This window comes from Agelaius phoeniceus, chromosome 21 (assembly GCF_051311805.1).
Source record: "Agelaius phoeniceus isolate bAgePho1 chromosome 21, bAgePho1.hap1, whole genome shotgun sequence".
Taxonomy (NCBI): domain Eukaryota; kingdom Metazoa; phylum Chordata; class Aves; order Passeriformes; family Icteridae; genus Agelaius; species Agelaius phoeniceus.
In genome coordinates, this window is record NC_135285.1 from 408,194 (window position 1) to 420,967 (window position 12,774).

Sequence of the window (12,774 nt, forward strand, 5' to 3'; positions counted from 1 at the left end):
AGATGGGGGACCAAGAGGGGTGGCAGGCATGTGGGTCCCAGTCTGGCCATAGGCAGCCCTGGTGCCACCCCATTCCCAGCTGGGTGGCCTGGGAGAGGTCTGAGCAGGGAATGGAGTTTCTGGGGCTGTCCCTGCAGGCAGCACTGGGCAGCCTGACTGCTTAACCCTATCTGCCCAGAGCTATTGACCACCCAGCTAGGCTGTGCCAGCCCCTGTCCACCCTGGCTCCATTCTTCCCTCCCCTGGCAGCTGCTCCCCTGCACCTTCCCCATCCTCTGCTCCCCATCCTCCCCATGCTGGGCGCAGCAAACATCACATCCAGGGAGCCCCTTAAAACCTGTGGTGGGCCTGACAGGAAGGGTCAGCTCCAGGACTGTTGTGCTCAGGTTGCCTAGGGACCCTGGCACCACCTTGCTCCTGCCAACAAAGCACCGAGCTCTGGGGAAGCTGCTGCATCTATTTATTTAGGAGGTTGATGGTGATCCTGGTATGGAGCAGGGGGTCTGCCAGAGCCTGGAGGATGGGAAGGAGCACCACGGAGTGGGGCGCAGAGCCCATCGTCCGCTAGGTCTGGAGGACACGTGGCCCTTCAGCTGCAGAGGCAGGACAGGCAGATGACTGGCCAGAGCAGGGCAAAGCCAAGGTGACAGAGCCCCGAGGCAAGTGGGGGATCCCCCAGGGCCTGCAAGTCCCTGCTCAGCCCAGGCCATGCTGAAAGGGAGTCACAGCTTTCCCTGGCCACACTCACCTGATGTCCCCGGTGCATTGATCTGTTGGAAAGCAAAGAGAAGGGTGAGTGTGCAATTGGCAGCACACCTGAGCCCCTGCACAGTCCGCATACAGAGGGGCCGCAGCTGCCACCCTTTGCCCTTGAGCCATTCACCTGACTTGGGCAGGATGGCCAGCATGTCCTCGGTCAGGCCCATGGTGGGGATGAGCTCCATGAACTTCTGCAGGAGCTGGGGGCTCACGTCCTGCTCCCTTGCTGCAGCCAAAGACCCAAAGTGGGGGCTGGTGACTGCAAGGAATCCCAGCAGCCAGCCCCACACTGGGGGTCCAGGTACTGCGGGGCAGCAGCTGAACCCCAGGGAAGGGCCAAGGTGAAGCAATGAACACATAGGGTGGACGCCAGGCAACCCACAGCTGCCCTGGGCTGGCAGCAAAGGGCCACAAGCCGCTTGGGATCAGCGACCCATTTGTTTGGGGTGGTATGGGGTGGCTGGCAGGCTTGGGATGCTGCAGCTGGGCTTGCACACTGCAGGGGGCTCTGATTCAACCTGCAACCAGCTGGAGATTTCTTTAGTGCAAGGTTTCATTCACCCCAAAATTAATTCCCTAGGTGATGGACATGGGGTGCTGCTGGTGGTGGGGAGCCCAGTCCCTGCCTGCTGCTGGTGCCCCCATCCCTTTCCAGGAGCCAGGTCCCCACTCCCAACGTACTGAGGAGCTGCAGTGCCGTGCTGGGCTCTGCCTTGCTGTGCTGGACCTCGTGCAGGACAGCGTAGTGGCTGTAGTCTGTCTCTATCACACGCAGATTCCTCTTCTCTTGTGCTCCTAAGGACCCCAGAGGTGACTGTCTGGGTAACATGGTACAGTCTGAGCCCTCCTGGGCCCTGCTGAGGCCCACAGCTCAGTGCTCAAACCTCAAATTTGCCTGCTCAATGTGGAGGAGCCAGGTGCCCACCCACCCACAACCTCTTGCTGAGCCGTGGAGGCAGAGGGGCCAAGCCCACCTCCCACTACTCCCGAGGCATGGGGGCTGGGGATGCCCTCTGTTTCGGGGTACCCATGGCTCCAAAGCCCCTCTCCACACATACCCATGTAGTGCCCCGCCTTCCCGCTCTGCTGGAAGAGCAGCTCAAACTCTTGGCATTTGTCCATTCTGGAAAAGGAACATGAAAAAGACAAATGTGACTAGACACATGGGAAGGCAGCAGGGTGAGATGGGCCCAGCCTGCCCAAGGGGATGCACTGAGGCAGTACTGGGCAACCCAGAGCAGTGGGGGAGTTGCTGTGGGGAGGAAGGGAGTTCCTGGCCCACAGGGAACACGGTGAGCAGGACAAGACACTTACAGGGGTAAGACCAACTTCATGGCCAGGTCCCCTTCTGGTGTGAAGCTGACGATGGCCATGGATGACTTCATCCCATCCTTCATCTTCAGGAAGACGGAGCAGTTGGAAGCAATGGCTGTGACATGCCACTCCCCTGCAAACTGCAGCAGGACATCACCGGTGGAATTTGGAAAAGTTGCGGGGACCTGCCAGAGGGACCTGCACTCCTCCATTAGGGGACTTGGAAGCCCTCTGCAGAAATTTGCCAACCTACAGTGGACCTGCCACTCTCTGTGGGGACCTGTCACCCTCTTCAGGGACCTGCTACCATCTGTGGGGGTCTGCCCTCCACCATGGGGAACATGACAGCCCACTATAGAAACCTGCCAGCTGGTGGTGGCAGACCTGCCACCCTCTATGGGGACCAGCCAGGCAAACATGGGGTACTGCCACCTTCCTGCATGCAGAACACCCTGTCCTGTCCCATGCTAAGAGTACAGGTGCAGCATCTGGCCCATGTTTCCTGGGAAAGTGCCTCATGCTTGCAGACATCATGGCACCACGTGCTGGTGTCCTTGCAGTAGGGCTGTTGTTGGTGCTGGACACAGCAGCCAGGACTAACCTGGTTTTGCACAGGCTCTCCTGGAAGCTGCCCTGGAGCTGGCTCAGGGATGGGGCTGGCAGGTGCCCAGGGGTGCAGCACAGGCCCCCTGCCCCAGCCAGCCCCCCCAGGCTGGATGTGCCAGGCAGCACCGTGTTTTGCTTACCTTCTCGGTGTCCAAGTCCGGCTGCACAGGCACCTGGGCTCCTGCCTGCAGCAGGCAGAGCAGGGCTAGAGCCAGGCTGGGCAGTGCTGCTGTCATCCTCACCCTGGAGTGGATGTGGGCAGGAGAGGCTGCACCCACTTTATAGCCCCCACTGCTGGCAGCACTCCTGCCCACGCCAGCTTTATGCAACAGGTTACACAAGAGCAGGGATAACCTGTCCATGGCTTAGGTGACAGTGCTGGCCCTGTCCCCCCCAGTTCCAGATGAATGCATCTTTGTGTGAGACCCAGCCCAGAGCACGCCAGGATGAAGTGCTGCCCTGTGCCCGCTCTGTATGGGGACGAAATGTGACATGCATCCCAGGGGCCCCCTCCTGGCTGTTCCCATTGGTTCTAGGGTCCGTCAGTGGTGGGACGGATCCTGCCTCAGGATCCTCAGTGCCAGAGAATGGTTGTGTTGGTGTTCTACCCCAGGCAGAGCCACAGCCCAGTGCCCTCAGAAGGGGTGGTGTCTTCTTAGGCTGGTAGCAGCAGGCTCAGACCCACTGCTGAGAGGGTCTGGGTTCATGGGATAGAACCCAGGAGGTGGTCAGGATCAAGCCACACCCAGAGCTTACAGTCATCCTTCTTCTTCATGTCCATCCTTCCCCAAACTTCTGGAGACCTCCTGATTGCCCATCGCCCCATTCCCATGCTGCCAGCCTGCTCTCCAGCAGGAAAACCAAGGCAAGGAGGTCGGGGGAGCCCAGGGTGCCCAAGGAGCAGAGGGGGAGCAGATGCCCCAGGGGTCCTAGACGCAGGGACCCTTCTTTGTGGGACAGGCCAGGTTCAGTGGCCAGGCAGCACCATGGGGCAGGGCTGTGAATGCACATGGGGTCTCACCCCAGCAGCTCCATAGTCAGGAGCTGGGGTCAGCCCTGACCACTAACCCCAGTCCCAACCCTATTGGCCATGCTTTCCCCTGCCCATTGCCTTGTTTGGGCCTGCCCCACAACAATCCAGCAGGCAAGGGCTGGTTTTTTATGGGCTTTAATCGAGACAGGGATAGAGGTGTGGATTGTGAAGACAGGGAGCGAAGGCTGCTGTGGTGCTGGGGGGCCACTGGGGGTCAGATGGGGCAGGGTGGTCACCAGCTTGCAGTGGTGTTGGGACTCAGCCGGCAGCAGCTGGTGGCTCTTCCTGGAAAAGATGAGGGGTGAGCATAGCTGAGCTGTGGGAGACCAGGTTACACATACGGGGGACATGGGCCTGGCCAGCCTCACACTGAGTGGGTAGACACCCCACAGGGCTGGGTGGGGGATCCCCAGTCAATGTGAGGAGAGCAGCAACCCAGGGAAGGGTTGTGGAGGGGCTGGGGGCTCTGTGGGGTAATGTGGCTTTAAGCATCCCCACACCATCCCATAGGGCTGGTCTAAGCCCCAGGGAAGGCAGGACTCACCTAAGCAGCATCTGCCATGCATTTGTCTGCAGAAGGAAGAAACAGGGAGATCAGCTCCTCTGGGGGCTGCGGGAACTCAGCCCCCCTGAGGGATCCTGAATGGGGGCACCCCATGGCTGGCCCCATAGAGAGGCAGGGACAAGCCAGCAGGGTCTCCTCCTTCTCAGTCCCCCTGTGGTACCTCACCCCCTACTCCCCGACACCATCCCTGTGCTCCCAGTCTCACCCGTCTGGGGCAGGATGAGGATCTCATCGTCTGTCAGGCCCTGCTCCCTGGAGAACTGGGTGAACAGCTCCAGGCGTTCGGGACTCAGCTCCTTTGTCCGGCCTGCAGCCAAGAGAAGGGTGAGAGGCAAGTCCCCCCCATACCCACCAGCACAGGGGCACAGGCAGCCCTGCAAGGGGGTTCTGACCCAGCCATCATCCCCCTAAGGTCACCCCAGCTTGGGAAATGACCCTAACCCTGCCCTTCTCTCATGGGAAAGACAGACATCCGGAGGGCATGGACAGCATGGGGGTCCTGGGGCAGACATACTGTAGAGCAGCACCATGGTGGAGGAACCAGTGCTCTTGGAGATCTGGGTGGCCACCAAGGCGTACTCTTCGTAGTTGGTCTCCACCACATGGATGTTGTGCTTGCTGCCCCAGCCTGCGTGGAACATGGGGCACAGCTCAGCCCAGCCCTGAGCTCCAAATCAGCCACAAGGCAGAAGCAGGGACAGCAGGGCTGGGAGCATGTCCGGGGCTGCCCCATGGAAGCTGAGCACTCACGTGGGCTGGTGTAGCTGAACCGCCCCGGCTGCTCTGTCTTGGTGTAAAGACTGTTCCTCGTCACACACTGGTCACCCCTGGGAAGCAGAGCAGCAGGGGATGCACCAGTGGCCACCCCCAGTAGCCCCTCCCCACTCACCCACTCCCCATGCCTCATACTTGGGGTAGGTGGAGGTAACTTCCAGGTTCCCCTCTGCTGTGGTGGAGATGATGGTGGTGCACATCTTCATCAGGTGTCTCTTCTCCTTGAACCAGTTAGAGTTGGAGGCCAGGCCGATGCTGTACCATCTCCCTGTGAGCTGCACACAACCTCCACTCAGCCCCAGCTGGGCACAGACCCTGTCTCACCCTTTAGCCCCCACCAGCCGCAGCCTAGGCCATGGCCCTCTCCTCTCCCCTGTCCCCATTCCCTACGGCAGGACAGTGTCCCAAGGTCCTAATTTCACAGGGAGCTGCTACAGCTGTTGGCAACCACAAAACCCAGGAACAAGGAAATCCCTGTTTCATGACATGTCCTTCACTGCCCTTGGGTGTTTCCTTCCTCTTCACCCCAAGCCCAGGGAGTGTGACAGGACTGCCTGTCTCTGAGATACCATTTCCATCCATCTGGGGGTGTGAGGATGGGTCAGGACACTGGGTCCAGCATGGCTCATTCCATTCTGGTGTATGGAATGTGCAGTGTGATGCCCCTGAGGGGAACTGCCCACCTTGGAGAGCAGCTGTGCTGGGATCACCCTTGCAGCACATCCCAAACCCCTGTCCTTGCAGGAAGTGCCTCCCGCCATCCTCATCACCTCCCTAGGGTGACTATGCCCCCCAGGACTTTTCCAGGGGAGAAGGGATGTAGGGGATATCCCAGCACAGCAGCCCTTGTTTTTTTGTGGCCCTGGGCTGGGGTTTTTGTTGGGGAGGGAGGGGTTCCCATGGCGCATCTCTGTGCTGTCAGACTGAGATTGCATTTCTCACTCTCCCTGTGCATCCACACCCACTCCGCAGCACAGCAGCAGCTTGGCCGCATGCCTAACCCAGGGTCCTGCCCCACAGCCCGGAGCTTCGATGCTGGATCCCTTCCAGAGCCACCAAACCCAGGTGCTGGGAGGTCCCCAGGATGGGAGGCTGCATGTGCACCAGTGCGAGCCTGGCCCCCCATCCACCTGCACCACCCCCTCCCCACATTTTCAGGGCAAGGATCCCCCAAAACAGCCCAAACCTCCACGGAGGTGATGCCGGTTGGCCTGGGTCACCTTGTCCTGCTGGAAGTCAGCCTGGACAGGAATGCCGTCCTGGGCGTGCAGTGTCCCGAGCAGGGCCAGCCCCAGGATGCTGAGCAGCATGGTCTGCATGGCAAAGGCGAGCCGAGCCGAGCCGAGCTGAGAGCTGGAGGCAGAGCGCTGCAGTGCTGGAGAGTTTGGCGAGCCCCTATTTATGGCCAGGCGTTGCGGGGGCCCCCGGGAGCCAGCCCTGCCTCCCCCTGTGCCGTTATGCAAGCTGGAGCAGGACAGAGTGCTGAAGCCAAAGGGCAAGCAGGGGATCCTGTGAATGCTTCCCTCCTGTTGATATGACATATTTGCTCCAGGGTGCCAAACTGCTCTGCAGTGAAAACAGCCAGCGGCCAGTGCAGGGGCTGCCCTGCCCCCAGTGCTGCTGGGCTGGCATGGGGAGCAGCCCACAGAGAGGGCCCAGCGCTGCCCCATCCACACAGGGTGGCCTCACTTGGACCCAGAGTGGGGCTCCAGTGAGATGGAGGAAATGTCCAGTGTCTGCCAGGTCCCAACCCAACCCATAAGACTTGACACCTGCATGTGCTCTTACAGGACACCCTGCTTTGCCTTGACTCAAGTACCTGCATCACCCAAGGAAGTATCTCTGCTGGCCTTAGCACCCTTGGGGTCGTCCCACTGGTGAGCCGGGGAGCCCCATGTTCAGCTCCCTGGGGACCAGCATGCAGCTAGATCCATCCTAGAACTTGACACCCCACTTGCTCCACCACCCTGCACCCTTTGACAAGAGGGGCTGGAGATGCCCTTCCCCCTTGGTTTGGGGTCACCAGTGGGTACTAACGTGCCCCCCCTCAATCTGGGGATGCCCCTGCAGGGTGAGTGCAGTGGATGTAGGCTGGGTGCCAGCAGCAACGCCCATGGGTCTGGCAGGGTTTGGGCAGGGCTGGCCATGTGCCGGGCAGAGCCCCAGCCCCGCGGCGCAGCCCTGCCAAGGTGCTTTACGTAAGGAGCATGTTTTCAGACCAGCTGGTTTTCCCCTGGCAGCCCCCCCTGCACATTCCCTTCCCCGCGCCCCGCTGCGAGGCCGCCCTGCCCTGCACACTCCGCGCCTGCCCGGCCCCGCGGACTTATGAAAACAAAACAAAAGCTGAGCAGGAAGGACTGGATATCACGAGAGCCTGGCTGGAGCGTCGTATCCTGGGCTGGAGCTCAGTCTCCCCCGGAGCTCACCCTCAGGGTGCTGGGGGAAACTCTCTCCATCGGGCACAGAGGCAGGGAACAACCGGGGTGTCACTTGCACTGGCACTGCGGCAGGAACACAAAGTCGCCTCTGCTGCCAGGTACCCCCAGCTCCCTGCCCAGGTGCAAGGAAGGGGTGCCCGATGGATATCCGGGTGGTGCTCGGCTGTCCTGGGGGTGGCAAAGCTGGGAGCCAGCCCAAGGACCTGGGTGGCAAAGCTGGAGCACTTGGGGCATAGGGGAACACCAACGGTGGCAAGGGGCAGAAAGAGCAGGGCTGGGGGCAGGACGGGGTATCTGGGCTGTGGATCCCCGCGGGGTTGGACACAGACCCTTGGGCATAACCTGGGTGTTTGCACCCAGAAATGGTTTAGCCCCAACGACGGATGGGCTGAGCTGGTATGAAGGGTGTGGAGAATCCTTGGGGACCAGCCCAGCTCCCAGGGGCTCTCCACTTACTCCCTTATCCCCCTGCCCGGTGCAGCCACTTCGGAGTGCAGGTAAAATGAGCTGGATCTACCACAGCCCAGCTCTGTCAGGCTCGCGGGGTGGCCGGGCTGGACACGGCTGCCCCGCACCTGGGTGGTGGGAACAGGGACTGGCTCCGGGCACATCACGTGGCTTCCCTTACATAATTCCCTGATAAACAACATGTGTTACCAGTTCCCGCCAGGATTGCAAAATGCTGGTGCTGGGGGCAGAGGGCTGCTCCCCCCGCGGGGGCTGCGGGAGGGGGGGACGGGGCCCTGCACCTGCCTGCTGCCGGGTGGCCTTGGCCAGGCTCTGCACACAGGGACAAGGGGTCGGATGAGGGGCTGCAGCATTAACCCTGCAGCTCCCCAGTCCCCTGCCTCTCTCTGAAAGGTGCTGGCTGTGCAGGCAGGAGTCCAGCGCAGACAGCAGCCCCTCGGGGAATGAACTCTGCAGGGCTGGGGCAGGGGAACGGGGTGTTTCCCAGCCCTGGAGATGGGAAGCAGGATTGTGGGAATAAGATTTCCTCCGCGGGTCCTCGAGTGATCTCCCAGCTTGTTGGGGGAAAAGGCAGATGCTGTGGTCTCCCTCAGAGCCCATAAGTCCATGCTCCCTGTGGCCCCAGGCTCCCTGTGGTTCCCCTCAGTGCTTGCCCCTGCCAGCTGGAACAGGAACCACCACAATTCTGCCCTGCTGTCCATGGCTGAGGAAGGCTCACAGAGAAGATGGCAGGAGTCTGCATGAAAGGGGGCTGCACAGTCTCCCCAACATCCCCGTGGCACCCCCCAGCCAGGAGCACATGCCCAAAGCACTAGCAGGCCATGGTGGAGGCAGTGCTGGCCTGGCTGGGGCAGACCAAGAGGTGACTGGCCTGTACACAGGCTCTTCTCTGAGGTGTTTATTGGGGTGTTGCTGGCTCCTGCAGGAGAGTGAGGCACAGAGCAGAGGGGGGACACAAGCTGGGAGGGCACAGGACCAAGGACAGATGCAGCTGCCAGCACAGCTGGAGGGGCTGAGGAGCTCAGGTCTGTGTGGCCATGGGCAGCTGGCTGAGGTGAGGGCTGAGCTGTGGGACCCCCTGGGAACTCCATGTGCACCTACAGCTTCGTTTCTGGAAGGAAGAGAAGTGCTGAGGGACTGGCGGGGGTGTCCAAGCCCAGCACCAGGGCTGGAGACCTACCTCTGCCTCGCCAAGCACCAATGACAAGTAATGGAGCTGTCCTCAGGGACCCCAGCCTTCACCCCAGGGTGCCCCTGTGCCAGGACATCTCATCCTAGATCAGCCCTCATGCCAGGAAACACCAATATAGATCCATCAAGCCCAGTCTGACCCATGTGGGGGGTGAGTGGGGTTTGCTTTGCCACCTGATGCCCATCGTGAGTGACGGTTTGCCACACAAGGGCACAGGCTCTGTCCCGAGGAATGGTCTGGCATGGCCCTTCCCATGCCAGCCCAGCCCTCCTACATTCCTGGGGCAGGACCACACAGCCATGGTGCAGCGTGAATCTGGCCCAGTGTGCCCAGCCCACTGTCATGGCAGGGACACCCAACTGGTGCCCAGTGTGGGACCAAGCCTGGCACATGGGGGCACCCAGCGCATCACCCAGCATCCCCAACTCACCATCGAGGACATGAAACTCATCTGCAGAGTCACAAAACCCTGAAAGAGATAGAGCCCAGGGGGATCACCTTGTCTGGGACCTGGCACCCTCCAGCCCCTGCACCCCCAGGACATTGCAGGGCACAGCCCCATCCTTGCATCTTTGTCCCTGGGGTGGCCAGAGCATCGGGACAGAACCCACACGTGTCTCCCTGAGGAGCGTGTGCCACCCACCATAGGTGGGGAAGTAGTAGGTGACATCCTCGCTCAGCCCCACAGCCCTGGCGCGCTGCTCGAACTTGTCCACGACGGCGTCACTGACCAGGCTGTTCCGTCCTGCATGTGGGGAGACACCAGCAGTGGCTTCAGGCCCTAGCTGGCCTGGCCCAAAGCCACCCACGTCCTTACACAAGGCTCAGGGCCCAGGGGGCTTTCAGGTCAGAGAAGTGGGTTCCCAATTTCCCCCTCACCTGCTCCCCCCACAGCATCTGGGAACAATTCTCAAGCTAGGAGTGACCCCCATTCCAATGTTGGGTCCTTCAAGGCTTCAGCTGGCCTCTCCAGAGTCCAGCACGTTTCCCACCTCTGTCCTTCACCTGCCATGAGACCCAGAGCCCCAACCTACCATAGAGCTTAACAGAGATGCTGCGGCCCTTTTGGTAATAGAGAATGATGAAGCTGCTGGGGTCAGCCTCACCCACCACCACATCCACTTTGCTGCTTTTCCTATGGCCTGGGAAGGATGAGAGGATAGCCCAGTTAATCCCAGTCAGTCCTGGTTAGCCCCAGCATCATCCAGGGGCTTTCATTTCACCACAAGCCGAGAGTACAAGGGGTGAAAATCAGAGCCAGAGTGGGACAACCCCACAGGCACCAGCCCATGGTGTCACCTGTGATGGCATCTGGCACTTAGGGACCCAAGACACAAAATACTGGGAGTGCACTGGGAAGAGGGACATTGGTACCAAAACCCTGCTGAGAGCAGGACTGGGGGGCTCCAGCAGCCTCCTGCCACCCCAGACCAGTCTCCCTCACCCTTCAGCAGGAAGCGTCCAGGGGCCTGGGCAGGAAGGTAGTGCTGCCTGATTTCCCAGCACATCCTGTCCCTGCAGGGGGAGAGGAGGAGGAGATGTCAGTACAGGCTGTGGAGGATCTTCTAGGATCCCTGCCCACCCTGCCTGCCAAGGCACACATGCTGTGTCCGTTTTCTTGGCACTTGGTTTTCTCCCCAGGGAAAGATGTCCCAGAACACTGGGGAGACATTGTGAGAGATGCTGAGCTCAAGGAGTCCCTGCCACCTCCCTGCAACGCTGAGCCTGGTCAGGACCTTAGGGCCCATCAGGCTGAGGAAAGTGTGACAGATGTGCTGAAGGTCCCAATCCTCAGACATGCTGCTCCTAGGATAGTCCTAAGAGCCAGTCCTGGGTTGGGCAGCCTTTGAGCCACCACATGTCTCAGTTTTGCCAGCCTGGCTGTCCTCACACTGACCAGCCTGGGCACCCTCAGCTCAGCCTGGGCTAGTGGACATGCGGGTGGCAGAGTGTCCATCATGACCAGGGCACCCATCGTGGCCAGGGCTTTGACTACAAAACTCCTTGGAGAGTATCCCACCCACACTTCCTTCTGGGGCAGCTCTGTCCTCTTTGGAGCCTGTGGCCAGGGCACTGGCACTGCTTTCAGAGTCCCCATCCCAGGGCACTGGTCCTGTTCCGCCCTGCCTGCAGCATCCCAGTCCCTGCCCACGCCCCCTGTGCCTGGCATTACTCACAGCTTCCTGAAGGTGCTGATGGCCAGGCTCTGCCCATCCAGGACGGTCATTGTCACTGTTGTGGCCTCCAGCTGGTGGCTGTGCTCTGCCAGGTAGCTGCAGCGGGAGGCCATGCCGACCAGGAACCACTTCCCTGAGAGCTGCATGGCACAGGGGTGGCACCATCTGCAGGGCCACAAGCCTGGGGTGCCACCACTCAACCACCTTGGGCACCCTCCCTCTCACTTGTCAACTCTGCCCACAGCTGTTCCTTGGGAACTGTTCCTGTTCCAGCCTTGCCCACAGGGCACAATGGCCCTTCAGGTGCTAGTTGGTGGGATAGCAGGGCAGAATGAGCCTGACACGGGGACAGGCTGGGGGTACGTAGGGGATGTCCAAGGCACCTGCCCATGGCTCACACTGCCCACAGCACTGCGGGCACCCCAGTGCCACACTGGGTGTCTGTTGGGCATCACATAATGCCACAGCCCCAGCTCGCCCCGCCAGCAGAGCCTCGATCTCAGCCCCAGCCCCATAGTGAGAGCGGCTGCACCGGCCCTCCGGCAGCTCCAGAGGGGTGAGGAAGGGGTTCCTGTGAGGCTCCGGCCCTAGCGCCTGCTCTGTGGGCAGCTCTGCAGGCAGTGCTGGGGCTGAGCTGGGCTCAGGAAGCCCTGGCTGTGTGTGGGGGGCACTGAGGAGCTCGGGCTTGGAGGATGGGCTGGGAGGCTGAGGCTGGGGAGGAGAGAGGGGGTCAGACCTGGAGGGGGGACACAAGACGAGCTGCAACGGTGGGCCTGGGGAGGAAGGGCGCAGGGGAGTCGGCGCTGGACGGGCATGCCGGACGGGGATACAGGAGGATGGGCTGCAAAGCCGGGTCTGGGGGGGACACACGACACAGGAGCCACCGCGGCTCTCTGCAGCCCAGCCAAGTGCGGGGTCGGCAGATGCCCACAGACCCCTCAACCCAAGCCCTCACCTGGTGGAGGCTGAGCGCCTCCTGAGCCACCACTTTTTCGAGCGCACTCTGGGGAGGGGGCGGCCGCCGTCTCCGCGCCGCCCTCTGCCCCCTCGCCGTAAGGAGCAGCCCGAGGAGCAGGAGGGTGCGCAGGGCCGCCATGTGCTGCTGTGCGAGGCCGGCGCTGCTGGGAAGCGGCGGGGCCAGGCGGGCACGGCCGGGAGCCAGAAGCCCCGGGGGCGGCTGGACGGGGTCATGGCCGGGGTGAGCGCAGGGCCGGGTTGGAGCGCAGAGAGCGGGGCCGGGACAGGGCTGGCGGCTTAGGAGGGGCGGGGCGGGGCGGGGCGGGGCCGGGCCGGGCCGGGCCGGGGGGCTCCCGTGCCGGGCGGGGCCTGTTTGGAACAGGGCGTGGCTTAACGGGACATAGGCGTGTCCTATGAGGCGTGGTCTGCGGGGGCGTGGTCGGACCGGGCGGGGCGGGGCAGCGCTGTCGCGGCAGAGGCACTCGTGAGCG

The 12,774-nt window shown here is 61.7% G+C and overlaps 3 protein-coding genes across 4 annotated transcripts; all 3 read right to left on the minus strand.

The window, feature by feature from the left end:
- Nucleotides 1–475: 475 nt before the first annotated feature.
- On the minus strand, nucleotides 476–3,459 carry LOC129129026 (lipocalin-15). The gene is made up of 7 exons (XM_054646702.2): nucleotides 2,820–3,459; nucleotides 2,074–2,213; nucleotides 1,818–1,882; nucleotides 1,441–1,554; nucleotides 884–985; nucleotides 749–770; nucleotides 476–593 (listed from the first exon to the last, which is right to left on the minus strand). The coding sequence occupies exons 1-7, from the start codon at nucleotides 3,039–3,041 to the stop codon at nucleotides 590–592; spliced, it is 669 nt and encodes a 222-aa protein (XP_054502677.2). The 5' UTR covers nucleotides 3,042–3,459; the 3' UTR covers nucleotides 476–589.
- A 372-nt stretch (nucleotides 3,460–3,831) lies between these two features.
- LOC129128781 (lipocalin) lies at nucleotides 3,832–6,607 on the minus strand. The gene is made up of 7 exons (XM_054646311.2): nucleotides 6,272–6,607; nucleotides 5,187–5,326; nucleotides 5,028–5,104; nucleotides 4,792–4,905; nucleotides 4,483–4,584; nucleotides 4,257–4,282; nucleotides 3,832–3,997 (listed from the first exon to the last, which is right to left on the minus strand). The coding sequence occupies exons 1-6, from the start codon at nucleotides 6,590–6,592 to the stop codon at nucleotides 4,257–4,259; spliced, it is 780 nt and encodes a 259-aa protein (XP_054502286.2). The 5' UTR covers nucleotides 6,593–6,607; the 3' UTR covers nucleotides 3,832–3,997.
- Nucleotides 6,608–8,840: 2,233 nt separating this feature from the next.
- C8G (complement C8 gamma chain) lies at nucleotides 8,841–12,571 on the minus strand. 2 transcript variants are annotated; one of them, XM_077189202.1, is made up of 7 exons: nucleotides 12,282–12,571; nucleotides 11,327–11,466; nucleotides 10,594–10,664; nucleotides 10,184–10,291; nucleotides 9,793–9,894; nucleotides 9,580–9,618; nucleotides 8,841–9,068 (listed from the first exon to the last, which is right to left on the minus strand). In XM_077189202.1, the coding sequence occupies exons 1-7, from the start codon at nucleotides 12,420–12,422 to the stop codon at nucleotides 9,055–9,057; spliced, it is 615 nt and encodes a 204-aa protein (XP_077045317.1). In that variant the 5' UTR covers nucleotides 12,423–12,571; the 3' UTR covers nucleotides 8,841–9,054. The 2 variants fall into 2 exon arrangements, with proteins under 2 accessions (XP_077045317.1, XP_054502676.2); XM_054646701.2 differs by having other exon boundaries at nucleotides 8,841–9,618.
- Nucleotides 12,572–12,774: the final 203 nt, after the last annotated feature.